Here is a 24,405-nt window from a genome sequence, read left to right on the forward strand (position 1 = left end):
AATACGAGGATAATATTATAATAACTAGAAAGCTCCGATCTATATTTTTAAATGTTTTGTAGTCATTTGTGTTGGAAGTCATCCACAACCGAGGAAAATAGCAAAAAAAAAAATGATAAATCATGATTAAAATATTACACAATCATTGTAATTTATAAAATGATATTCTTGTCAGAATTAATTGCGAAATCAAAATAAGGGCATAAAATCTATGTAATGTATGTATGTTTATGTGTGTGGGACGTATCTAATGAAATCTGGACACAATCTGATCCAGCGATGCAGTAGTTACTGATCTTAAAACCAAAACATAAAAAAAGATTTTTTTTCTTTCTAAAAAAGATAAAATAAACATCTTATAAAGAGGAGATCACCATTGGAGATCTCTCCGATTCCTCAGCTCAAAGCACCCCCACATACATACACACACAAGTATTGTTGCGTTTTCTCTCTCTAAGAAGACTTTCTCTTTCTACGTCTTGGTATTATTATTTGTTCCGGTGTAATACATCAAGAAATGGGTAGTAGTTTCTTTGGGAGACCAAAAATGGGTGGATCTTCGTCTTCATCACCAACATCGTCTTCTCCGGCAAAGAGAGGGAAGAACAAGAATGGTTCTGACAAGCCTAAGCAGCCGCAGAGAGGTCTGGGCGTGGCACAGTTGGAGAAGATTAGATTACACGGCGAACTTAATTGCAACAGTTTCAATACTTACCCTTCTTATCATCCCTCAACTTTCAGTCCTCAGGTACAAATTTCCCGTACATATACATATGTGTATATATATATATATATATGTATAGATCCATGTAGATATAGTCAAACCTTTTAGAATTTTATCAGAATTAATAACTCTGGTTTGATCTTTTTTTTTTTTGAACAAACTCTGGTTTGATCATGATCAATAAATGTTTGAAGTATTTGCCTTTGTGTGTGTGTGTGAATGTTTTGGAGATTTCAGCTAAGGTTTAATTAGCTAGTAAGTAAGCATATTTGCATTTATAGCTTAACACATCATATGATCATTCATCACGAAAACAAAATCTATGTTTTCATAGGTGTAAATTGAATTTTTGAATTATATAGGGGATGATTGGTAAGTGCTGTAGCTTTATATTTTTTGCTGTAGAATTTAATCTGTAGATTTATTTGCTGTAGCTTTCCTTGCTGTAGATTTCTAAAGCACTAATTTTTTGCTCTGGAAATAAAGCTCTCTACAGCCATATTTTGATTTTGCAGAGATTTTTTTGCTGTGAGTTTTTTAAGGAAAGCAAAGCTCGATTGGTTGAGATATATAGCTGTAGACTAAATTTTGGCTGTCCAGAGCATCTACAGCCCCAACCAATCATCCCCATAGTTTTAGATACAGATTCATCATTTTGCTTGTTTCATCTGGTTGTATAATGTAGGATGATGTGAGAAGTCAAGGAGAATATCCATCTATACCATATTCATCGTCGTCGGTTCATTATGGCATTCATCCAAACATGATGGTAAATATATAGGCCACATTTATTGTTGTGTATGTGTGTGAATATATATTGTATCTAGTAGTATCATTTATTTGCTTTCACAAAATTATGATACACATCACATAATTGTTCTTAAATGCATATCTTTTTAGATTTATATGAAATTTCAGTTAGATTCTTAATTGCATTTGAAATCATTTTAATTTCTTATAAAAACTTAATATGTAAAATCTCCAATTATACTCACATTGATTATCAGATTTTTTTAGCTATCAACATAAAAGAATTCTTAAACAAGTTTCATATCGAATTCTAATCTTTAGACTAATTATAGACGTTAATTAAGAATGAAATAAGATCCATTAACTATACTTAATAGTATGATTATAGGTTTTTATTTAAGCATTCTTCATTATTCTATTTGTGATCTCACAGATGAATGCAAGTAATGATCAATATGAGAGAACAACCACAAGATACATAGATGCTCAGCCTTACATAGCACCAAGGTCCGTACACATTGTTAGAGTTTCATCATACATAATATTTAATTATATGGTATGGTCTTTGTATATACATCTAGATGTCTGTAATATGTAAAGAAAGCTAATAATTCTTACAACACATGTACAGTTGGAACCCGAACTACGGTATCTTGGAAAGCCAACATTTTGTGGAACCAAACACAACCAGACACTTCTTACATGAGGTTAGTTTTTATGTAGATACATATATCATGTGTCAAGAGATTTAGTGGAACTTAATTTTGACATAATATCTGTGTTTAGTGTCTCAAAATTGTGAAAATATATGAATCTTTGAATGATTTTTTCTCATTGATATAGGATCCGAGAAATAACTCGTTCGGATCGGATATTGAGAACTTCCAGACGAGTGACGCAACTGAGCCAGATTTGGAGCTGAGATTATCACTTTGAGTAATGAATAAATTCATATTATTTTTAAAGAGCCCATAGATTTGTTACACTCAAAAAGTTAGACAATAATAATATATAATTTAGGTCATCATTTGATTTGTGGGCATCAGATTTTGATACCATCAAGATGTTTACCTTTTCGACAAAGTATGCTTGTAAATCTACATGATTTTCATATATATCAAAGTAGTCATAAAGTCATCTCCGTATATTGTTAAGACATGCAAATGCAGTAGATTGAAATTTTCAAATATAGACGGATCATGAACGAGGTATATGATTAACAGATACGTAAACTTACTTAAGAAACGAGGATAATGGTTCTTCACATTGTGAGGGAGCATACTTGTACATCCTAAGTAAACAAAAACTAGACACAAGTAATTTCGGATCAGTTAAAATGTTATAAGTGATTCTTATTTTATATGATTATATGTTGTAAGAAGGGCCAACAGTGGTACGACGTCAAAAAAAGATGTTGGGTTCTTCAGTTTATTTTGGAAAATTAAAAGTAAAAGTGATACAGTAATATGGACTGATGGTGATTGGTATGGCATTGGAAAGAAATAAAAAATGAAACTTAAAGTTTTGAACATATAATTATGATTTTTGAACAAGACTAATAAAAACGTGATCAGTATGCTCTTTTACTCATTATCAAGCTTTTCGTACAATATTTGTCTATTTACCATTGATCGAGGTTTATTGTGAATATAATACATAAGAATATTCATATACTATTGAACACCCACCGAAAGTAATTCTTGATTGATCACTAGATTTGATTTATATCATTGAAACATGTGTTAGTGATGTCTTAAATATTTTGACCTTTATGAATTTTTATCAACCTAATGAAAGATCTTTGTTTACAATGTTACACATTTCACACCATTGACGAAATAGTATTTGCTTTCGAAAAGTTGGACCGAAAATTATCAACTTATTATTTAGATTACCAACTCAATGGATCCAGCCCGCTTAGGTCCGGTCCAGTCCTTATCATTTGGACCGATCAACATTGCTTGGTCCTAAATTTGTTCAAAAGGGCTAACATGGACCGGTCTCTGAGCGCATGCAACCGCTAGTGATCCTTCTAATGGCCGCATTAGCTATTTTTGTAGATCGCACATATGTGGTGGAGGCAAACAGTGATTAAAAAAAAAGATTGTTACATGGGGTAAACATCATAGTGGTATCGTAATATTATGGCACCGATATATAATAAGAGAGATGTGATGCATAAATGCGTAAAAACTGGATATGTTACTATAAAAAGTATATGCTATTCGCTCAAAGGTATAGTTCCATTTGTTAGGAAGTGTACAAATGCTCATCAAACATGTGCCAGAGAGAGACCCAGAGTCCCCTGCTGAAACCGTTGCAGTTATTACGGTAAAAAGTTTCATCTTAAACTGTACAAATTGCTCATACACTGAGTTTATTACGTAAAGTTTCATCTTAAACTCGATAAATTACGCAATTATTAGAGAAAAAAAAATAGTGATTAATGTTATTAAATACACATACTACATTAATCAAGTTAATCATATACTTCAACTAGTTGCGTAATTCATGAAGTTATTACTCGATAAATTAATTAATTGCGTAATTTATCAAGTTACTACTCGATTTTGTAAGAGTGAACAAGTTGAAAAAGTCAAAAAACAATCTCCAGTTTAGGAAACAAAACGAAAGAACCTTAACTACACACAGTTGACCAGATCCAAAGTTACGAAAACACCCTCGCGTATTCAATCAACCCTATATCCTTTATCTCTCTCTCCATCGACGACGCGCACGAACTGATCCCAGATTCGTTTTCTTGATCGGAGAGCTGCCATGGAACGCATCATCGGCGGCAAGTACAAGCTCGGACGCAAGATCGGCGGCGGCTCCTTCGGAGAGATTTATCTAGGTTCCTCTTCTCTCTCTCTCTCCTATTGTTTTTTCTCCTCTAAAGCTTTGGAATTAACGCCCTTTGTGTGTTTTATCACTTTCTCCGCAGCTACTCACGTCGATTCGTTCGAGATCGTAGCGGTTAAGATCGTAAGTGTTTCACGAATCGGATCTGTTCCTTTTGCTGCTTCTTATTCTTCATTTGTAGCTGACGGATTTGGTTTTGGCAGGAGAATAGCAAGACGAAGCATCCTCAGCTTCTTTACGAAGCCAAGCTATACAGAGTTCTCGAAGGAGGAAGTAAGCTGTTACTGAGCTTTGATTGTTAGTTTGAGAGGAAACTAATGTTTATATGTGTTGTGTTTAGGTGGGATTCCGCGGATTAAGTGGTTTGGTGTTGATGGGACGGAGAATGCTTTAGTGATGGATTTGCTTGGACCAAGTCTTGAGGATTTGTTTGTGTATTGTGGGAGGAAGTTTTCTCCCAAGACTGTGTTGCTCTTGGCTGACCAAATGGTATAAGTCTTGTTCTTGAATCTTGATGATCCTGTTATCTTTTTTGACTCATACATTTATCATCTTCTGTTACAGCTAACGAGGATAGAGTATGTACACTCCAAAGGATATCTGCATAGAGATATCAAACCTGATAACTTCCTCATGGGCTTAGGGAGGAAAGCTAATCAGGTATTGTTTCTGTGGTTTCTCTTCTCCATTTGAAACTTTGGGGATGGTGTGATTGATAAGTCTCTTGTTGTCAGGTTTATCTAATTGACTTTGGACTTGCCAAGAGATATCGTGATGCCAACACCAACCGTCACATCCCTTACAGGTAACCTTGTGCTCCATCTACAGATCTATCTGTTTAAGTTTTAAGGTCGTATTATATATAACTTATTGTATTTTACAGGGAGAACAAGAATTTAACAGGGACTGCACGGTATGCAAGTTGCAATACTCATCTTGGAATTGGTAAGGAATGCTTCCAGTTTTTTGCTCCTTGTGTATAGTAGATCATCCACACTCTTATATTTTGGTTTCTGTTTCACAGAGCAGAGTCGACGGGATGATCTAGAATCTCTTGGATATGTGCTTCTGTATTTCTTGAGAGGAAGGTGTGTTGGCTTTTCCGGCTTGAAAAGAAACTAGCTAACCTTTCCCTTGCGTACGTTGTGTTCTCATGAACCTTTTTTTGCTAGTCTTCCATGGCAGGGTCTTAAGGCTATTGACAAGAAGCAAAAGTATGACAAAATTTGCGAGAAGAAGATCTCAACTCCTATTGAGGTCTGTTTCCCTCTGTTGTCCCGTGGACTTTTTTTTAGTTTCTCAAAATCCATATCCGACTAAATTATCCATACCTCGTTTTGTTGCAGGTTCTATGCAAAGGTCACCCTGTGGAGTTTGCTTCATATTTCCATTACTGCCACACGCTGACATTTGATCAGCGCCCTGATTATGGATTCTTGAAGCGGCTTTTTCGTGATTTATTCTCACGGGAAGGTACATGTAGAAAATGAAAATGAAAGGATTCACCAGCAGTGGTTTACCTACCTCCATCAGCTAACGGTTTTCTTCTTATGCAGGATATGAAATGGACTATATATTTGACTGGACTATAATAAAGTATCAACAAGCACAGAAAACTAGAAATCAGTCTCAGGTATAACATATCAATGTAGTTTTCTCTATCTGAAGTGTACGCATTTTCTTTCTTTCTTAGTTCACGTCTCGTGTTACTATCTAACAAAATATGTTATTTCTTCTGCAGGCAGTTCCTGGGTCTAGCAATACTCGTGCGACGCCAATGGACACAAGCAATCATCGAGGTTAGCACTAGTGGCATGTTAAGATTCTTATTGCAGTTATTTATCTCAAAATCTCTGTTTTATTGATGCTCTGTTTTGTAGGGGGACCAAATATTCCTTATGAAGCCGACGTCTCTGAGCGTGTCAGATCGGGTAAGGCCATTGGTCCAAGCCCACAGATAAATAACAATCCTGCTACAGGGAGGACTCTGGGTTTTGATCAGCCCGTCCACAAGAATGTATGTTACTCTTCAAGGTTCCCTGACAAATACTTTAACCCGTATTGCATTGTCAATTGTAAGACACCATTTAATTTACTGAAACACCACTGCAGGTGAACATGCCATCCACTTCACTATCTCCTGCGGGTACCTCAAAAAGAAACGTCGGACAATCAGGTTTCCCTCCGGAAACCTCAAATGCTGGGTATGAAAGCGGGAAAAGAACCGGAGGCTGGACTTCATCATTCATGTCTCCAGACAAATGATGCAAAGAAAACAAAACATTGTCTGAGATGGTGAGCTATTAATGTGAGTCATGCCCTTGGAAGATTAAAAAAGGTGTTAGTGACACCAAGTTCTGATTTCTGCTGTATATTATCTGAGATGTGTGTGGACAGGCAGCTATAGAGGATGGTGTTTTTCCATGAACACATTCGTGTTACACACACACAAAGACATGAAGTGTATGTTTGCTTTTCATTCAAGATTTGCTCCAACCTTTGTATAATTCTTACACCAGATTTGTTATATTGTTATATATGTCAAGTTTTAGTTACTCAGTTTGTGTTAAGGCTCATAAGTTGGGCTTAGCCTTATTGTACTGCTGCTTGATAATCTATTTTATATGTTAATGGATAACAATATTCTTTGCAGAAATCCAGAGCCAAGCTTCAGAGGCTTTAGGAGCTGTCCTCAGAGGCTTTAGGAGAGAGCACACGTTTCTCCTTTTCTTAATGACATAGGTTTCAGAGGAAGATGTTGACAGACAACATGGGGTTCTTAAATTCAAAGATAGCGACTGAGCAGTTGAATCTGAACAAGAACAAAAAAACAAATATGTCAAAGAGAGCTCATGAAGCCAGGCAAAAAAAAGGTCGAGTCACGCATTGGTTTCGGTACAACCGGCCTGTGTTTCTGCCGTATCCGACTGCTTGGTTTGTTGCGGTCTTTAGCAAAATCATCATCATCCACCATCATATCTATCATCCATGAGGTAGGTGAAGGTTGTATCTGCAGCCTCAGTGGAAACAATACCTCAGGCCGTGAGAGAGGATCTAATTGTGTAACATGATGTGTTTGTGTTATGTTTGGCTTATGATGTTTTTTTTGTAATTTAGTCATTAGTGTATTATATATACTCTTCAAAATACATATCATCTCGAAATCAAATGCTAGAATGAACCACACAAAAAATGAAAACCACGAATAATTCGTTAGAGCATTATGAAAGCCTTATACCATAATAGAGTTTTTGTTTGTTAAAGCCATATGAAAGTTATTGTTTAGCTTGATCATATTTTATTAATTTCCTGGGGTTCAGTTTAATAATATATAGTATATACAATAATATTGCCAGTCCATTCATAATCGTCATAACGTTGGACCACATGATATGATGCAATGACTTATTTCTTACATCACAAGAATCTTTGGCCTCATTCACCTATTTCGTATTATATGATTCGTTCATTGGAAATTTTTCAAATACGAATAAAGTCTGCTCAATATCATATACACGAGTTAGTAATGTAACAGAATAACACAATATCAAAAGACAAAACCAAGGGGTAGTTCATAACTTGATGTAACACGTGTGTATTAAAGTTATAAGGATATGATGCAGTCATTCACAACAATTTGATGCAGTCATAACGATAACTTCTAAATGAACGTGGTTGCTTCTGTAGCCAGGTAAGCTGACATGTTCCATTTATTGAAAACAATGATCACCATTTTATAAAATGGAATACCAGAATAAAACTCAGTAATAATTCAATCCATTAATTTGTATTGAATCAAAACTTTGTTTATATATAAATTCATCGTATTTACACAAATAATTTTCTTTTGACCTAACTAACATGTGTGTGCTTTTTTTTTTTTGCAAGACATAGATCAAAACTAAATATAAATTAATTCTGTAACTTTGAAAAAATTGCAATTCTTAAAGAAGAAAAAAAAACTAAACATCTAAGTGTAGGTGTGTTGTGTTAATTTGCCTTCTTAATTCTCTATTAGCAAACCATTGTGCTGTGTTTCTAGCGATCGGCAGCCACAAACGCCGTCTTCTCTCCGTTTCTAACGCAGTCGCTGCGGTTGAACCGCTATAATCTCCATGAACCGCAATACCGAGTCTAGGAACTGCAGTGATCTCAGAGACCGATCTTCTTCCTGTCTCGACCATTACGCTTCTTGATTTCGAACCAGACTCTCCATTTTCCGACAACAACATAGTTTTCATCGAAGTCAACTTGTTCTCCAACATTCTCTTGGCTTCCGTATCTTCCTTGACTTGCAAGCTACCTCTTCCATCCTCTTCATCACCTCTCTTAACTCGATCCATCGATAAGAACCTCTCGCTTGAAATCGAACTAACCATCTCTGAATTCAAAAACATCAAATCCGACGAACTCACATTGCTCCAACGATTCTTGAACACAACATCAGACACAATGATCCTATGATTGAACTTATGCATCAGCTTCCTCTCGTCTTTATCATTTCCGTGTTGATCAAGTAAGGGTTTCTCTTTGTGACCTAATTTAAGAATCTTCCGGAAGCTATCTCCGATGCTGAATCTCGATGACCCACCAACTTCTTCTTCTTCTTGTTCTCTTTCGATGTAAAGCTCCAAGCTCGAATCTTCTCTCACCTCAGACTGATTCAAGAACCGGAAGCTGTTTCCATAAACAGAGTACTCTTCTTCTATCGAGACTCTGTCTCTGCAGAGAGGGCACGTCGCGTGCTCCTCAAGCCACTGATCGATGCACCCGATGTGGAAAGCGTGACGACATTTAGGCAACAATCTCAGAATCTCGACACTTTCGAACTTAGACAAGCAAACAGAACAGTCAAGCCCTTGTTTTGATCCTTTCAAAGCTGAGAATCTAAACAGAGGAAGTGACTCGATTACTGTTTTGTCTAAACCGGAGAACCGGTCCGACGAGTTAGCTGACCGGTTAACGAATATTCCTTGTATGATCCGGCGATCTTGCCGTCTTCCCTCGCCGGTTCTTGACCGGAGATCGATGTGGCAGCACTTAGCGTAGACGAGGAGGAAGAAAGTGAGCGAGAACATGATGGCGAGAACTACTGTGACGACGGCCAAACTCGGCTCAAAGTTGGCGACGAGGTCGCCGTTTGTGAGCGGAGGAGGAGGAGGCTGAGCAGAGACATAGTAATAGCTGTGGATGGTTGTCAGAATGAAGAAAAAGATTAGATACATCGTAAGAAGATGTTTTTCTTATTTTTCTTGGAAAGATTTAGGTTTAAAATAGTTTTATTGCAGAAGCAAATGAGATTATGTTAGAGAGATTGATTAGTATAAATTAATATAAATTACGTCATCTACGATACAAGAGTTTGTTATTTGTATAAGCTATAGCTTTCTCATTGTTTTCTACTATTCTCTTCATTAACTATAAAACAAGTTACCTTTTGGTGGGCTGTTATTATCTGACCTCATTTTGATCATATTCAAGACCATAGACTATACGGAAGTTGTTTGTCATTTATATTTGAAAATTACAACATGCATCATATATTTAGTAATTTTAGTTCTTTAGACTGATTTTTAGTTTGGTTCTTGGTAGGGGTGTTCAATCCGGATATCGGTTCGGTTTCGGTTTGTTTTTTTTTGGTTTTCGGTATTTCGGTTAGTAAAATATAACTACCATTCTAAATCCATATTTACTTCGGTTCGGTTCGGTTTATATACCGTCAGTTTTCGGTTTATTCGGTTTTATACCAAAAAACATAATTATTTTGTTTGAGATCATATGATATGAATTTTAGAGTCATATTGTCAACACAGTCATATATTAAAAATATATTACATGTTCAAATAAATGAACAAAAAAGTAAAAATGTTTCTACCATCAAATAAAATAATCAAATCTATAACTAAAATCAAAGCTTGAAATTTTGAAAATAAAAATATGAAACAAAACAGAAACATGAAAGAAAAGTTTTTATACTCTTCCATATTTAGTGTTCATTAAAGTCATGCTTTTTAAATTGAAAATTTTCCATTAATTATTGTCCATCAAAATTATAATCTTTATATTAATTTAGTAAAGACTAAAATAAAGCAAAAATATCAAAAAAAAGACTTAGAAAACAAGATGTCTGAATTGCGATGTATTGTTATTTAGTTATATTTCAAGTGTTTTGCAAATTAAAGTTTTTTAGTTATTAACACAAATTTAACTTAGGTAACAAATAGATTTTCATGTATTGTTATAAAATAGATACATATTTACATGTTTCTACTTTTAATCGGTTTTGTTTGGTTTATTCGGTTTAATCGGTTATATACCAAACCATATCCAAATCCTACGGTTTTTATAAAATTATATCCATTCGGTTTATATGGTATATACCAAAACCAAATCATATTGTCTATTTCGGTTCGGTTCGGTTCGGTACGGTTCGGTTTTACCATATTGAACAGCCCTAGTTCTTGGTCTAAAAAATATTTAAAAAAAGCTATTACCCCTACCAAAATATTTCTATATGAAAAGCCATCACTAACTTATAACCAACAACAAAATTATATTCTTATTAATTAATTAATGATAGTTGTTGACAATGATTAAATGGAAAGGAACTCAAAATAAATAAACAAATGGGTTTATTGCACTCGCCGGAAGTATATAAAGTCAATGACCACCAGCTGCATAGAATCCCGGTAGAAAAAGTCAAAGTTTGCCATTTTCATGATTGAGTGTGATGGCTTGGATTTGTATTTCACTCTTGACAGTGTTGATAAACCGATGATCTTAGATTTGTTTCAACGTATTAAAGCCCATTTCTTAAATCAGTGGGGTTCTAATATCACAGATGATTAAACATTTATTTGAACCCAAAAAAAAGGAGAAGGGCTTACAAAACTACAACAACTAGTACACAATAGCGAAAGAGATAAATGTAGAAATGTGTAACAAAACAAGCAAAAGCAGAGAGATTACAAACACAACATAGCGGAAAAGCACCGTTAAAACTTTGGCACTGAGAGTTACAAACCCCTTTCCCATACTGTTTTACAAACATCAACACATTCTTCAGGTATGAGCCGAGGCAGCCGACATTCCCACGGATGACTCAGGGCTAACATACTCCTCGCTTGCATGCCTCACAAACTCCTCAGGCGACATGTGAGAACCGTGGCAAGCGCATACAATCTTGATCTGGTTCGCGTTGTACCTGTATGTGACACCGGAGATTGTCCGACCGTGAGGGCCTGAGCCTGTCGTTGAGACCCAAGGCAGGTTGGGACGCGCACCAGATCCTCCAAACTTCACATCAGCTGCCATTCCTGGTTTTATGGCGGAAAAGTCGAAAGAGAAAGCTGTACTAATGTTGTTGTTGTTGTTGTCTCCAGCTGGTCGTTCTGATGCATCCTCTGATGAGCCTTCCTCTGCAACAGGTTGCTTTCCCTCGCCTTTCGCGGTAGCTTTAGGGAGACAACAAGAAGTTAATGACTATGCAAGTAATGATTCTACACCATTTTAAGGGAAATGTTTGCTTACCTGAGTTTGATGGACCTCTTCCAGCAAATGGAGACTGAGAAACTGCGACGATCCCATCCTTGTCAAGCATAGGGAGCTGAACCGGTGAGTATCCGAACATGATTGGGAGATTCCCAGCATTAGCAGTAGGCTGCGTCAGACTTGTAGCTGCAGCATGTTGTCCAGACTCTTTCGGTGGTAAGGAGTAAGGTAAACCAGCGAAAGGTACAGTGTAACTCATGTTGCGGTTAGCAGTAAACTCTTCAGTGTTCTTTCTTTGACCAGCTAAGTTATCCATATCAGCGGCTGGACGACCCGCCACCACATCCTTAGCGAGGCTGGAAGAAGAACCACCACCAGCACCACCTGCTTCAGACTCCGCAACATCTTCGTTATCAGCAGTTGATCCTTCATCAGTCGCGTTCGAAACATGGGACGCCTTTGTCTTCTTCTTCTTCTCGTGCAGATCAACACGTGCCTCCTCCTTTCTTTTACTGCTTCCTGCTTCTTTCACTACCTCATCCTCCACCCACAAAGGCTTCGTGGAAGCTTCACCGTCGGCGGTGGGAGCTTTGGAGAGGTCGTTGAAGAAATTCTGCGGAGGAGGAGGAGGTTCAGAACTCTGCTCTGCTGCTGCTGGTCTTTGAGAAGTTGTTGGATGAAGGAAGTTCTTAAAGTCATCAATCACTTTAGCGCTTCTATCACCTCCTCCTTCTAGATTCTCAGAGGAGGTTCCAGTATTGTGAGTACCTTTAGCTTTGCCTCCACCACATGAGAGACCCAAGCTGAGCTCAAGCCCATTATCATCATCCATTTCTTTTTGGTTCAGACTATCCTAAACAGCTCAACAGATCTTTACAACATCCCCTGTCATCTGAGAACTCATTAGTCACACAAAAAGGAACCCATTCATCACTTTCCCTTTTTAAAACATCTATAACCAAAAGAGGAAAGATACCTTTTCGATCTAGAAACCTTAACAAGACAAATAAGCAAGCAGATCTGTCAGGGAACTAGGTTCGGTAATACTATCATAAACCTCTTAAATCACTCCAAAGTTCAAGACTTATCATCATAGAATCGTACCCAGAACACTAACTATAGAGCTGGAAAGCAAAGTCAGCTAAAAAAAATTAGAGCGATTTCAATCATAAAGAAGCTATTGGGCTAAATAAATAAGAAAGCAGCTCAGAAAATTGAAATCGAGGCAGAGAGTGAATAAAGGTAGAACCTGAAACGGAGGATGACGATCAGAAGAAAAGAGAAACCCTAGCAGCAGCTTCGCGGCGTCGCTCCTTGGTGCTCAGTGTCGGACATAGTACGGATCTATTTCTTTTTTACAAATTTGTATTTTTTCTGGTAAAATTTGTATTTATTTATTTCCCTATTTCTTATTTTACAAATTCAGCTTTTTAAATCTGAGTCACACCGTATCTTCTTTACATTACACGGAGCTGTTGTAGTCGTTACATATGATCCTAATTACAATTTCTTTAAACTAGACCGAAAATGAATATGAATTGACATATTTCTACTATACGTTCATATTTATATTTGTAAACATCTTATATATTAAAACACAAATCACAACCTTGATTCATGTGTAATTTTTTTTAAAAAAATAGATATAATAGACTTATTTCTAAAAAATCATGTTACATTTAATCTCTAATCTTATCATTTAAATTTTGGGCATACCAAATTTTTTTATTTGACTATCAATAATTGGATTTAAACAATAGATGATCTATTAGATTTATAAGTAGTATAAATTAAATATATATATATAATTTAATGTTGTAATACTATACCTACATATGTTAAATATTTAAATATTTGTCGATGTTAACTTTTAAAATTATAAAGATTTTTTTTTAAATAACAAAAACCATATTATTTAACAATGATTAGTATTTACTTACTACCTTAAACCAATGAAAACAAATTTTAAACTATATATTTATTTTAAAAATTATACAAAAACTAAATGTTTAATTATTTACTCGATAATATAAATTCATGAAGCGAAAAGTTTAATTTTTTAAAACTTTCTAAATTTGTGAAATGTTACAATATCTTTGAATATAAAAATTAAAAAATATTTTACTAATCTTTATATATATATCGTTACGATTTTAATAATGAAATAATAATCCGAAAATATATATAGAAGAAGATACAAATACATGTGAAAGTTTGAAACAATCTATTCAATAAAAAAAATATACCGTAAACTTTTTATGTTTTAGAAATTGATAGACACATATTATAATATATACCAATTTAGAATTGAAAACACAATATTTATATAAAAATAAATGAAAACAAAAATCAGCGCGGTTGCACCGATCAAAATCTAGTATAAAGTTTAATACAAATGTTAGCTTTGCGAAAAAAAATTATCGCCAACACATTTGTTTGTCCATCTCAATTATTAGTTGAGCATTAACTCAATATAAACACTTGACATAACTCAATCTAACACTTATATTATCTATTAAAAACACTAGAAATATTCGTTAGTTCAATTCTCTCAAATAATTTTTTTTTGTTTTTAAAACAAAATAGTATTCAAAAAAGAAAATGACCAAAATAGAATTTTTAATTTTGAAATTTTTAATTTTTATTTATTTAAATTTGAAACCCTATACTCAAAACTCCACTTCTTAACTCTAAATCTTAAATCTAAATTAATTAATCCTAGGGTAAAATAAAAATATATTTATACATTTTAATAAAACTTGTTTTGGTCATTTTTTTGTTGAAGACTATTTTTGTGACAAAAATTTAAAAAATGATATACTAGGGAATTTATATATTCTATTTATTATATAGTTTTGAGTTTATTTATAACCATTTATTTTTCAAATAATATTTAAAAAAAAATAAAGATCTTAACACCTGTAATGTGGATACATGTACATGTCCAATGAGGACCCCAACCCAAACATGTATAGTGACAATATTTAAATATGTAAATGTATAATGGATCCCAAACTATGTAAACATGGACCCAATTTGTTTAAAATCCAGCAATATCTAGGCCTAAAACTAGTGCATAACTATTCACAAACTTTATATTGCTTCCAATTTAAATGGATCAATGTCTTATGAGACATATATTTTTTAGTGTCTTAACATTCCGCATCTTCAATAACTTGTAGAACAAGAAAATAACATTTTTGGTTGGTGCAACTTAAACTAATGATGCTAAGATTAACCTTCATATTTTCACATAATATTGATATAGGCCCGACTAAGATAACTATTGGCGTGTGCCTGCTAAACTAATGATGCGACGTTACATTTTTATATTATACCATGTTATTATAATTAAAAAAAAAACACATAGTTTTCTTACACCATCGTTCAAAATATTTAAGTTGGAAGCTAGAATGCCAATCGCAATGGAGGTGTAAGTAAATATATATATTTTTAACCGCTACGTGAAAAACGACTTAAGTGACATTAGCGTCGCATTAACAAGTAAACATTAGCCGAGTAAGAAAAAGTTTCTTGTGTTTGTGTTTAGGTGTGTATATATTCGTTTTTAATGCATACGTGTGAGAGTGTGTATATACATCGGATAAAAGAGAAAGGTTTCTTCTTTTTCTCCACTCTGTGTACTCTTGACCTTCTTGCTTGCTAGCCGGCGATTAAAAAAGGCAGGAGCTTTCTTGTTTCTTCATTTTCTCTTCTTGTTTAGTTAACCGTAGCGAAGAAAACACTACTTGCTAAGAGGAACTTACATTTGATTTCAGGGACACAGAGGAAGAAATTAGAAGAAAGTTGTCTCCTTTTTCTTCTTACATTCGGCAAAAGTGAAGGTTGACGACAAAGGTGAAAACTTTCTTCCTTTGTTGTTTCTTTTGTATGTCTGTGATGGAAACGAAATTTGAGACAAACTAAGATCTGCTTATCAAACCCCAAATCTAACATGGAAAGAACTTCAACGGTTTTAGAAAGTGGTCAATTTGTGAACTCAAAGAAGGTGAAGGCATGTGTTATGTGTTGTTTGTTGCGTTATTTTGGTTCGTGGTGAGAAAGATAGAGATGAGATTAATTTAAGGGGAAACAACTTGTCAAGCTTGAATCCAAAGAAACCAAGAGAGCATGATGATAAGACTTCACACACACTAGACTTAGTATCGTCACTCTTCTGGATGCAAATGGATGTTTCCTTTTGGAAAGAAAATAGCTTTTGAGTGAACTCTATGGTTTTGATTTTGATGAAAATATAAAATAAATTTGGAAAAGGCTACCTAGAATTGTGGCTTTAGTTTATTGTTGCATTACATCTTTGAATCTTATGTGAAATATAGCTTGAGTGAAATGTGGAATTGGTTTGAATTGCATTTGAAAACGCCACCAACAATAGTGGCTCTTTGGTTTATTGTTGCAATTACATCTTTAAATCTAATTATGGTTTAACTATGCTTGCTCCAAGTCTACTTCTAACCCGTTTTCTTCTACAACTTGGCAGGCACATCTTTCTGACCCCCCAAAAAATGAGTGACCAAGGTCCACTTCCAATGCCTCTTGGCGTAAGTGACAACATTCATGTACATACATATTTAAGACGTGACCACAAAATTTATAGACAGATAATTGGTATATATAACGTGTGCAGGGAAACTTCACTGTACCTAAACATGTCTCTGACTTCTTTGCGAGTGTAGAGAAGCTTATTCCTGGTCACATCTTGGGAATGATCATATCATCTAAACCAGATAATGATCGTGTCACGGTTGTCAGCTGCAAAGAAACTTCATACGCTAGGTGGAGAAAGCACACGGTAATATTCTGTTCGTGGAATAATCAAATAGTTTTTGTACAAAGATATATATTTATATATAGCTCTTGCGTTTTGGTTTCAGGTTATGCCAGGCTTTCTAAATGATAAAAACTGGAAAAAGTACATGGGTCTGATGAGAGATCAAGGAGGCCATAGTAGATTCACTTTATTATTAGACCAAATCATGATTTTGTTATGCTGTGATCCTGAATTGATTATTTTTCGTCTCTTTTTCTTTTTGCAGACACTTGTTGGGCTGTTGTAACTGCAGAGTTGATCAGTGCCATAAGATTCATTCTGAAGTATGATACAAAGTTCACTGAGTACTCTGCTCAGTACTTGGTGGATTATGCTGACCCAGCAAAGGCATTAGCGAACTACGAGCAAGAAAGGCATTACTGCTACACTCACTCTGTAGCTAAAGGCTTAGATTTTATACTGGATGGAGGAATACCAACAGAAGCACATTGGAAATACGAGGGTTGTAGGAAACCGCGAGCTTACCGTCCACCGAAGGATGATCCTCATGTTCACATTGCTGATGAGATGTTATATCACCTGCAATTTCATCCCATTGGAGCATCTTTGGCTCTATTCCTACCGGATTACTCCACTATCAAAAAGGTAAATGACAATAAATATATATATATATCTTATGAAAGATTATAGTAGAGAAGTTACTGAATATAACTTTAATATTGTGTGCTGTGTGTTTTATTTGCTAGGGAGTGTACAGAGGACCTACATCCATAGATTCAGTGTATAAATGTCCTCATGCGGTCTCCATATATGCCATCGAAGTTGTAGACGGAGAAACCATTGCGCTTGTGAAATCTACTCACGGCACAGAACTAGGGGATAAAGGTTATTTCAGAGTATCTTTAGATACCATGCTAGTTGAGGTGCCACACAAGGGAAAAACTGCTAATCGCGATTTTGCACGACCATGCCGTTTGCTTTCTCGCTTTTGTTTCCCGAAACTTCCACCTCTACAAGTTTGACTCTAAAAGGTACAGATTTTTTAAATAATATTTTGATATAGGAATATTTGTATTGGTAAGTGTATATTTAATCATTGTTGATGGCAGGAAGTGGATTGCCTCTCACATTTTGCGCCTTCACCAAACAGTCTAAAACTTTTCATTTCTCGAGTTTTGGTTGATACTTTTGGTTGTGATTCATTTCTGGAGTCTAAAACTTGTTTGCTCTCGTCTTTATGTGTTTGTTTTGGAGCTTGAATTAGTATGTGTTGCTTTGTCAGAATGTTACTTAAAAACCTTAGCAAAAAACTCATGTTCAGTGGTGATGCTTCCTCTGTTTCTCAACTTGATTCGTCAAGCCAAAAGCAAAAATAGGCATTCTCCTGTTGCATCTTCCATAAAGCTTTCAAGCCCTGAGCCACCATAACCATAGCTCCATGTATTTTCCCTTGCCATATTTTGGTCTAATCATGGTGATTCTTCTTTTCATAAAGATGACCTGACAATTACTCCACCCCTCCCAATCACCAAAAACAATCATCCCTCCATAGTTAAAACAAAACATAGTATTTTTGCTAATTTTGATATATGTCTCAGGTCATAAGCATTAAATAAAACATTAGGAACCACAGGGAAGCTCCAAACTGTAGATAACATACACACCACCAAGGTTATGTCCACCACGAGATGGTGCAACACTTACAAAACTAAAAGATAATAAACACATCAGATCTTATTAGCCTCAGAAGAAAATTTTCATTCAACTGGATTTGTAGGCCAAGCAGTCGACTTCCAAGCAAATGTGTCCAGGAATACCATCCATGGTTTTCCTTACAACCGCTTGGTACTCCACAGGGGCACCACTCGGATCGCCATTGCCTTTGAAGATAATGTAGAAGATGGCATTGTTGGCCTTGAGCTTCATGCATGGCTGCGACTCTTCCTTGGTTTGTATAGTTACCTTCTTGATTTCCAGTGGTAGAAATGGCCTCAGGTCGCTCTACATAACACAAAAACTCAAAAGTTATGGCAAGAAAACTCCCACCCCCCATCAGTGATTTGAATGAGAAGCCACTCGATTAAAGAAGAACTTACCGCATGTGCAATCCACTTAGAGTGGAAAGCAAACTCAGCATACATATGAAGCCACTCATTTCCTTGCAAGTCTGATTCTTGCAACTGTGAAGCCACGAAATAAGGTGAAACATAGATCTTATAAATCAAAACCCAATCAACCAAGATGAAGTAAAGTTAGCATATACCTCATAAAACTGCCCCTTGGTGCTAATTGCAGCCATCTCATCATTGGTGAACCACTTGGGCATTTTACCTTTGTAAGAATCATCTACTGCATCGTCCTTCCATCTTCTATCAGGCCCACCATAAGTAGGAGGTCGAGGGCCACTAGGAACTAAAAAAACAGATTATTCCAGACCATATTTTGAAAACTGGAGAAAGACAAGAGAACCAACTTTCGACTAGTCTAGTTAATTATATACCTTTTAGTCTGGAAATTTCGGTCTGTGCCAGAAAGGATGCCTGCTCCGGAAGGAAATCTTTGAAAACACACGTCTGAAAATTGCAAAGAGAGTTGTTGGATGTGTCAATGGCCTCCAACGTTATGTGGTAACAGAGGCACCGAGTAAACCTCAGCTTATCGTTGTATTTGTTTATAGCAGCCAATTTGAGGCTTGTTCCCTACAAGATCAAACAGCCGAATCAATTGAACATCAAAGGAAGCGAAGCAAGTAATAGTTGTTTACCTTCTCAAGATTGTAACAATGAAGTCCAAGTCTACTAAACAAGCCCACGTCATAGGGATAATCATATTTGTTTTCCATGATGTGAGGAACTTGTCCTCCACCATACGGAAGATAGAAGTGATCCACATCGAAACCCTGAAGATAATAATCGTAAGGAATGCTTTCATTCGATCAAAGCCAATCACAAATTGCTAGAGAGCTTACATCGGACTCTACAAATTGACGGTGGTACTCCTTCTCGATCACAGAATCAACCTCATCGTCATCCCATGGATTGTGATCGTAATCAACCTTGGGGAAACTCTGTATCGGAGGAGTAGCGACTGCGCTTCCTGGAGATTCCAATTTCCGTTTACGCTGCTGCGGCGGTTCATCTCTGATCTTCGGAAGCAAGATCGCAATCTCAGTCATCGTCTCCGATTTCCTCTAAACCCTAATCGCAATCTCGCAATTATATTTGCGTTTAGACCCCCGGCTTCTTTTATAATTTTTTTTTTTTTTGAAACAACTTTTTTTATAATCAATATTAAATTGTTATTCCAACTCTATCTCGGATTGTCCGTGCGGGACAACTGTGATGCCGATGCGGTTCTAATATTAACAAAACATATATCGATAAACATGTATATAAGTGATTGCGATGTGGTTCTAATAGTAACGAAACATATAAATATAAATAGGGCAATTGTCAATAATAGCACCTTTTGAAGTTTATGTCTCAAAAATAACACTAGAAGGAGAAAGTCACAAAAATGACATTCATTAAAGGGTAAAATATCTATAATACCCTTGGTTTAAAATTAAATAAACAAACTAAAATAAATAAAAATAAAAATAATAAAAATAAAAAAAAATAATTTTTTTTTTATAGTTTCAGATTATATGTTTTCAAATTTTTTTTGTCAGATTTTATTTTTATAATTTAAAAATACTTTTTGAAACTGTTTTTAAAATTTTTATTTTTTATTTTATTATTTATTATTTATAAAATTTTAAACCCTAATTCCAAAACCCCACCCCTTAACTCTAAACCCTAAGTTTTGGATTAATTAACCCTAGGGGTATAAGTGTACATTACCTCTTTAATGAAACCTATTTTTGTGACTTTGAGCCTTGAGTGCTACTTTGGGAACAAAAACTTGGTTTAGTGCTATTCTAGTCTTTTTCTCATATAAATATATATGTATATAGATATATATATATATATGTACATATAGATATATAGGTATACATATAGTTCTTATGTTTTTTGTTACCATTAATGTAGGTGCGGGACAATGCGCTCCGTCGACCATTCAGAGCCATAATGTGTAACTTAAAACAACTAAATATCAGTACGTAATTAAAACGTCATCCATGGTTTTCCTTACAACCGCTTGGTACTCCACAGGGGCACCACTCGGATCGCCATTGCCTTTGAAGATAATGTAGAAGATGGCATTGTTGGCCTTGAGGTTCATGCATGGCTGCGACTCTTCCTTGGTTTGTATAGTTACCTTCTTGATTTCCAGTGGTAGAAATGGCCTCAGGTCGCTCTACATAATATGTCTGAACAACTTAAAACGTCATTATTTCAAATAACTTAAAACAACTAAATATCAGTACGTAATTAAAACATATATTGTTAAAATAATTTAAAACAAAAATATGATATAAACCAAATGGAATTTTAGTTAAAATCCATGATATAACTCAAAATGAATAATATAACAAAACAAAATTCAAAAGTATATAGAAATTCTATAAGAATAAAAAGTAGAACATGTATTTACAGTATTTATTTTTCACATTTTATCAAAGCAAAGCAATATCAACGAAAACGTCATGAATTTAACCGATTTCTCCTCTTTATCGCTAAACTCAAGTTAGCTGAAATTAACAAGATATTGATACAAAACACCTAATCTAAATTATATTAAAAATTCACATATTGTAGTTTTAGATGTAATTCTTGTAATTCTTGAACAAAATTATATTAAATACTCAATTCACCTAAAATTATATTTAACGTGAAGGGTAATATTATATTTCTTCCTTGTCATTTCATTGTTCTCTATGAATTTTTCAATCTATATGATCACTACTACTAATTATTCAGTTTTGATAAAAGTAAAAGATAATAAACACATCAAATTTTATTAGTTTCGAAAGAAAATTTTCTTCAACATGATTTGTAGGCCAAGCAGTCGACTTCCAAGCAAATGTGTCCAGGAATACCATCCATGGTTTTCCTTACAACCGCTTGGTACTCCACAGGGGCACCACTCGGATCGCCATTGCCTTTGAAGATAATGTAGAAGATGGCATTGTTGGCCTTGAGCTTCATGCATGGCTGCGACTCTTCCTTGGTTTGTATAGTTACCTTCTTGATTTCCAGTGGTAGAAATGGCCTCAGGTCGCTCTACATAACACAAAAACAACTTAAAACCCTAATCGCAATCTCGCAATCTCGCAATTCTCTTCTGCTGGAAGCGAGGGTGATTGATTAATTAATTATATTTTGCTTTTACACCCCCTATCTTTTCCAACTTTCATAGAACACCCCCAGCTTCTTTTAGGGTGTTTTTTAAAACCAACCCATATTTTCAAGTTAAATCCAAAACCAACCCTTTTTTTTTGTCCATACTATTCATCAATAAAATTTTCATACTATCTTTATGTTTTTGAATTATTCACAAAATTGCCATTTTTATTTATTTTTTTATTAACTTCGAAATTAACAAAAAACCAAATACACCCTAACTATTTCTTCTTATTTACAAAAATACCATCATAATCAATTTTTTCAACCACCATGAACCACCATTTTTGAGCTCTAAAGCTCTAGAATTCAATTTTCAACCACTTTTTTTCTCATTCTAACCCAAAAAACTTCATTTCCTTTCATCTCCTCTACATTTCCATCTAAAAAACTCTCATAACTATCATTTTCATAATCACAAACTTCATATTTTCGAGTTTCTTCATTAGTGAATCGTTAAAGATGCTTCTTTTTGCTCATATTTGGAGTTTGGACGGTTGAAAAGGTTGGAAACGAGCTTTACACAGGAAAAAAGTAACTATTTACATGGTTTTCGTTCTTTTTCAGATCTATGTCGCGACGGTAGACTGTTTTGTATGTCTACGCCTCCGTGGAGACTTACGATGCAGTCTATTTGTCAACGCATGGGTTAGTTTTGCAATTGACCATACAAATTTTTTTTCTAACGCAGACTTCTCCAGTAGTCTCCGTCTTTACCTTTGACAACAAAAATAAAACTTTCGGTAGACTAACTAAGACGTCTACCTTAAAGAGGTTAGTTTTTCATTTGACCGAACTTTTGACTTTTCAAAATAGACTTCAACGGAAGTCTACAAAATGTTAATGTTTTAGTTTTGGAGATAAAACATTTTTATCATATAATAATTCATATATATGTTAATGTTTGCATATATTAATTGTGCTTTTCAGTTTCTTTTTTTTTAAATGCATCTATTAATATGACGGAATAATAAATTCTTAATATTTGTGATGAAAATTACTCCAACAAATAGAGGAAAAAAAGATTAAAAAGGATTAAAAACGTAATTACCCCCCACAATCCAGTCTTTCCTTTTTTCCCTTTTTCCTCACCTATTTTTACTCTAACTAGATCCTTTCTCCGCGCTACGCGCGGATAATATATTTAAATTTGTTACATTTATCATTTTTATTTGTATGTAAATTTTTGTATATTAAATTATATATAACTAATTTTTAAATTTGATTTTTTTTAGTTTGAAGTTAGTATTTCTATTATATGTAACACAATTAACTAATAAAATATGAAGAATCAAGTCCGAGATTTTAGAGTTATGTAAAAAATATATATAATTATGTATAGAACATAAATTATCTTAGTTTAAAAGATCGGAATCTCATCTCGAATAAATTCATGAAAAGAAAAAGTATTCCAATAACCTACTTAAAATATAAAACCCCCCTTTTTAAAAAAAACATACTTAATAATATTTTTTTACGTGTAATAGTTGAAAACTAACAATTGAATATCGATCTAGAATATTATTTCAATATATCTAATGGTAAAATATTAATTGTAATAAACAAATTTTGAATTTTGTAATATTACATGAATTATAAGTCTTTAAAATCTAAAATCTATTTTATTAACAAAATATATTTTTTATTCATTTATTATTTTGACGTTACAAAATATTGCTTTAGTTCTATTTGTATATTAATTTTTTAATAATTTAGTTTCTTTTAAGTAATTTTTAAATTATCAATAATATAATATATTTAAAATTATTTATTTAAATATATCCAAATATGATGTCTCATTTTTATGTGTGTTTGCGTTGAGCATATTTAATTTGTAGTTTGTATATTTAATAATACCTTGTTGCGTGTTGTTCTATGGTTTAATAAATGTGTTGTTATTTCATTTTTATTACTACTAACATGATTTTTTAGTGATCAGTGATAATGTATTTTTAACGTTATGATTTATATTTTGTCGGATATTTTCTAACTCTTCATGCTGGCACCTTTTTTTAGAATCATTTTAATTAGATAATAGGTTTGAAGATGTAAATAAAACTGTGTATGTTGTAAATTTAGACTTTTTAGTTTAACTGAGCACTATCAATTATGAAAATTATATTATGATTTTATTTTACTAAATCTTTCTTTTTGTATATATATTTTGTTTTATTTTGTATTTTTAAAATTTTATTGCCTTATTCTTTAATTGCAGAGAATTGCTATTTCCAATTTTTGTTTCATATACTTTAAAAGTTTTCGGTTGATTTTTATTTGTTTTTTTTCTCCAATTACAATGTACAGTTCAACCGTTTGTTTTGGATCAAACTACTAATATCATCAGATAGAAAAGTAATTACACAGTAATTTACATAATTTAGTTGTCTACACAATATACAATAAGTATAAAGTTACATTGAAATATAAAAACAATTAATATAATGAAACAAAAAATACTTTTAAACCATTATATTATAAAACAAAGAGAATATTTAAATTAT

At 34.0% G+C, this 24,405-nt stretch overlaps 6 protein-coding genes across 9 annotated transcripts; 3 read left to right on the forward strand and 3 right to left on the reverse strand.

Annotated features, from left to right (window-relative positions):
* The first annotated feature begins 102 nt into the window (after window positions 1-102).
* On the forward strand, window positions 103-2,619 carry LOC106384650 (protein SPEAR3-like). Its single transcript, XM_048764401.1, has 5 exons — window positions 103-748; window positions 1,410-1,493; window positions 1,908-1,981; window positions 2,106-2,181; window positions 2,318-2,619. The coding sequence occupies exons 1-5, from the start codon at window positions 518-520 to the stop codon at window positions 2,408-2,410; spliced, it is 558 nt and encodes a 185-aa protein (XP_048620358.1). The 5' UTR covers window positions 103-517; the 3' UTR covers window positions 2,411-2,619.
* Window positions 2,620-4,086: 1,467 nt separating this feature from the next.
* Window positions 4,087-7,487, forward strand: LOC106389785 (casein kinase 1-like protein 3). Of its 3 annotated transcripts, XR_002663830.2 has the most exons (16): window positions 4,087-4,328; window positions 4,419-4,459; window positions 4,540-4,609; window positions 4,677-4,825; window positions 4,901-4,996; window positions 5,071-5,141; window positions 5,220-5,281; window positions 5,361-5,424; window positions 5,509-5,593; window positions 5,683-5,809; window positions 5,893-5,969; window positions 6,078-6,135; window positions 6,217-6,353; window positions 6,449-6,631; window positions 6,734-6,799; window positions 6,990-7,487. XR_002663830.2 is itself a non-coding variant. In XM_013830129.3 (14 exons), the coding sequence occupies exons 1-14, from the start codon at window positions 4,253-4,255 to the stop codon at window positions 6,599-6,601; spliced, it is 1,266 nt and encodes a 421-aa protein (XP_013685583.1). In that variant the 5' UTR covers window positions 4,087-4,252; the 3' UTR covers window positions 6,602-6,895. The 3 variants fall into 3 exon arrangements, 1 of the variants encoding a protein (XP_013685583.1); XR_001278114.3 differs by having other exon boundaries at window positions 6,449-6,799; XM_013830129.3 differs by lacking the exon at window positions 6,990-7,487 and having other exon boundaries at window positions 6,449-6,895.
* A 634-nt stretch (window positions 7,488-8,121) lies between these two features.
* On the reverse strand, window positions 8,122-9,783 carry LOC106386700 (E3 ubiquitin-protein ligase ATL42). The gene has a single exon (XM_013826510.3). The coding sequence runs from the start codon at window positions 9,559-9,561 to the stop codon at window positions 8,299-8,301; it is 1,263 nt and encodes a 420-aa protein (XP_013681964.1). The 5' UTR covers window positions 9,562-9,783; the 3' UTR covers window positions 8,122-8,298.
* Window positions 9,784-11,171: 1,388 nt separating this feature from the next.
* Window positions 11,172-13,246, reverse strand: LOC106389786 (AFP homolog 2-like). 2 transcript variants are annotated; one of them, XM_013830130.3, is made up of 3 exons: window positions 13,077-13,246; window positions 11,867-12,712; window positions 11,172-11,790 (listed from the first exon to the last, which is right to left on the reverse strand). In XM_013830130.3, exons 2-3 carry the CDS (start codon window positions 12,657-12,659, stop codon window positions 11,399-11,401), a joined length of 1,185 nt encoding a protein of 394 aa, XP_013685584.1. In that variant the 5' UTR covers window positions 12,660-12,712; window positions 13,077-13,246; the 3' UTR covers window positions 11,172-11,398. The 2 variants fall into 2 exon arrangements, with proteins under 2 accessions (XP_013685584.1, XP_013685585.1); XM_013830131.3 differs by having other exon boundaries at window positions 11,867-12,719; window positions 13,077-13,215.
* Window positions 13,247-15,923: 2,677 nt separating this feature from the next.
* Window positions 15,924-17,641, forward strand: LOC106384652 (protein HEAT-INDUCED TAS1 TARGET 4-like). Its single transcript, XM_013824588.2, has 5 exons — window positions 15,924-16,389; window positions 16,476-16,640; window positions 16,723-16,795; window positions 16,885-17,264; window positions 17,366-17,641. The coding sequence occupies exons 1-5, from the start codon at window positions 16,279-16,281 to the stop codon at window positions 17,639-17,641; spliced, it is 1,005 nt and encodes a 334-aa protein (XP_013680042.2). The 5' UTR covers window positions 15,924-16,278.
* A 527-nt stretch (window positions 17,642-18,168) lies between these two features.
* On the reverse strand, window positions 18,169-19,941 carry LOC106389789 (UPF0725 protein At4g28920). The gene is made up of 6 exons (XM_013830134.3): window positions 19,588-19,941; window positions 19,384-19,518; window positions 19,120-19,318; window positions 18,883-19,031; window positions 18,716-18,799; window positions 18,169-18,620 (listed from the first exon to the last, which is right to left on the reverse strand). Exons 1-6 carry the CDS (start codon window positions 19,792-19,794, stop codon window positions 18,381-18,383), a joined length of 1,014 nt encoding a protein of 337 aa, XP_013685588.1. The 5' UTR covers window positions 19,795-19,941; the 3' UTR covers window positions 18,169-18,380.
* Window positions 19,942-24,405: the final 4,464 nt, after the last annotated feature.

This window comes from Brassica napus, chromosome A3 (assembly GCF_020379485.1).
Source record: "Brassica napus cultivar Da-Ae chromosome A3, Da-Ae, whole genome shotgun sequence".
Taxonomy (NCBI): Eukaryota; Viridiplantae; Streptophyta; class Magnoliopsida; order Brassicales; family Brassicaceae; genus Brassica; species Brassica napus.

Coding starts and splice junctions, on each gene's coding strand:
- LOC106389786 (XM_013830130.3), bottom strand. CDS start 12,659: ATGGATGATGATAATGGGCTTGAGCTCAGCTTGGGTCTCTCATGTGGT. Junction 11,791..11,866: donor AAGAGGTCCATCAAACTCAG/GTAAGCAAACAT, acceptor GTCTCCCTAAAG/CTACCGCGAAAGGCGAGGGA.
- LOC106384652 (XM_013824588.2), top strand. CDS start 16,279: ATGCTTGCTCCAAGTCTACTTCTAACCCGTTTTCTTCTACAACTTGGC. Junction 16,796..16,884: donor GAGAGATCAAGGAGGCCATA/GTAGATTCACTT, acceptor TTCTTTTTGCAG/ACACTTGTTGGGCTGTTGTA. Junction 17,265..17,365: donor ATTACTCCACTATCAAAAAG/GTAAATGACAAT, acceptor TTTATTTGCTAG/GGAGTGTACAGAGGACCTAC.
- LOC106389789 (XM_013830134.3), bottom strand. CDS start 19,794: ATGACTGAGATTGCGATCTTGCTTCCGAAGATCAGAGATGAACCGCCG. Junction 19,519..19,587: donor GTCAATTTGTAGAGTCCGAT/GTAAGCTCTCTA, acceptor TATTATCTTCAG/GGTTTCGATGTGGATCACTT. Junction 19,319..19,383: donor ATTGTTACAATCTTGAGAAG/GTAAACAACTAT, acceptor TTGATCTTGTAG/GGAACAAGCCTCAAATTGGC.
- LOC106386700 (XM_013826510.3), bottom strand. CDS start 9,561: ATGTATCTAATCTTTTTCTTCATTCTGACAACCATCCACAGCTATTAC.
- LOC106384650 (XM_048764401.1), top strand. CDS start 518: ATGGGTAGTAGTTTCTTTGGGAGACCAAAAATGGGTGGATCTTCGTCT. Junction 1,494..1,907: donor GCATTCATCCAAACATGATG/GTAAATATATAG, acceptor GTGATCTCACAG/ATGAATGCAAGTAATGATCA. Junction 2,182..2,317: donor CCAGACACTTCTTACATGAG/GTTAGTTTTTAT, acceptor TCATTGATATAG/GATCCGAGAAATAACTCGTT.
- LOC106389785 (XM_013830129.3), top strand. CDS start 4,253: ATGGAACGCATCATCGGCGGCAAGTACAAGCTCGGACGCAAGATCGGC. Junction 5,142..5,219: donor AACCGTCACATCCCTTACAG/GTAACCTTGTGC, acceptor TGTATTTTACAG/GGAGAACAAGAATTTAACAG. Junction 5,282..5,360: donor CAATACTCATCTTGGAATTG/GTAAGGAATGCT, acceptor TCTGTTTCACAG/AGCAGAGTCGACGGGATGAT.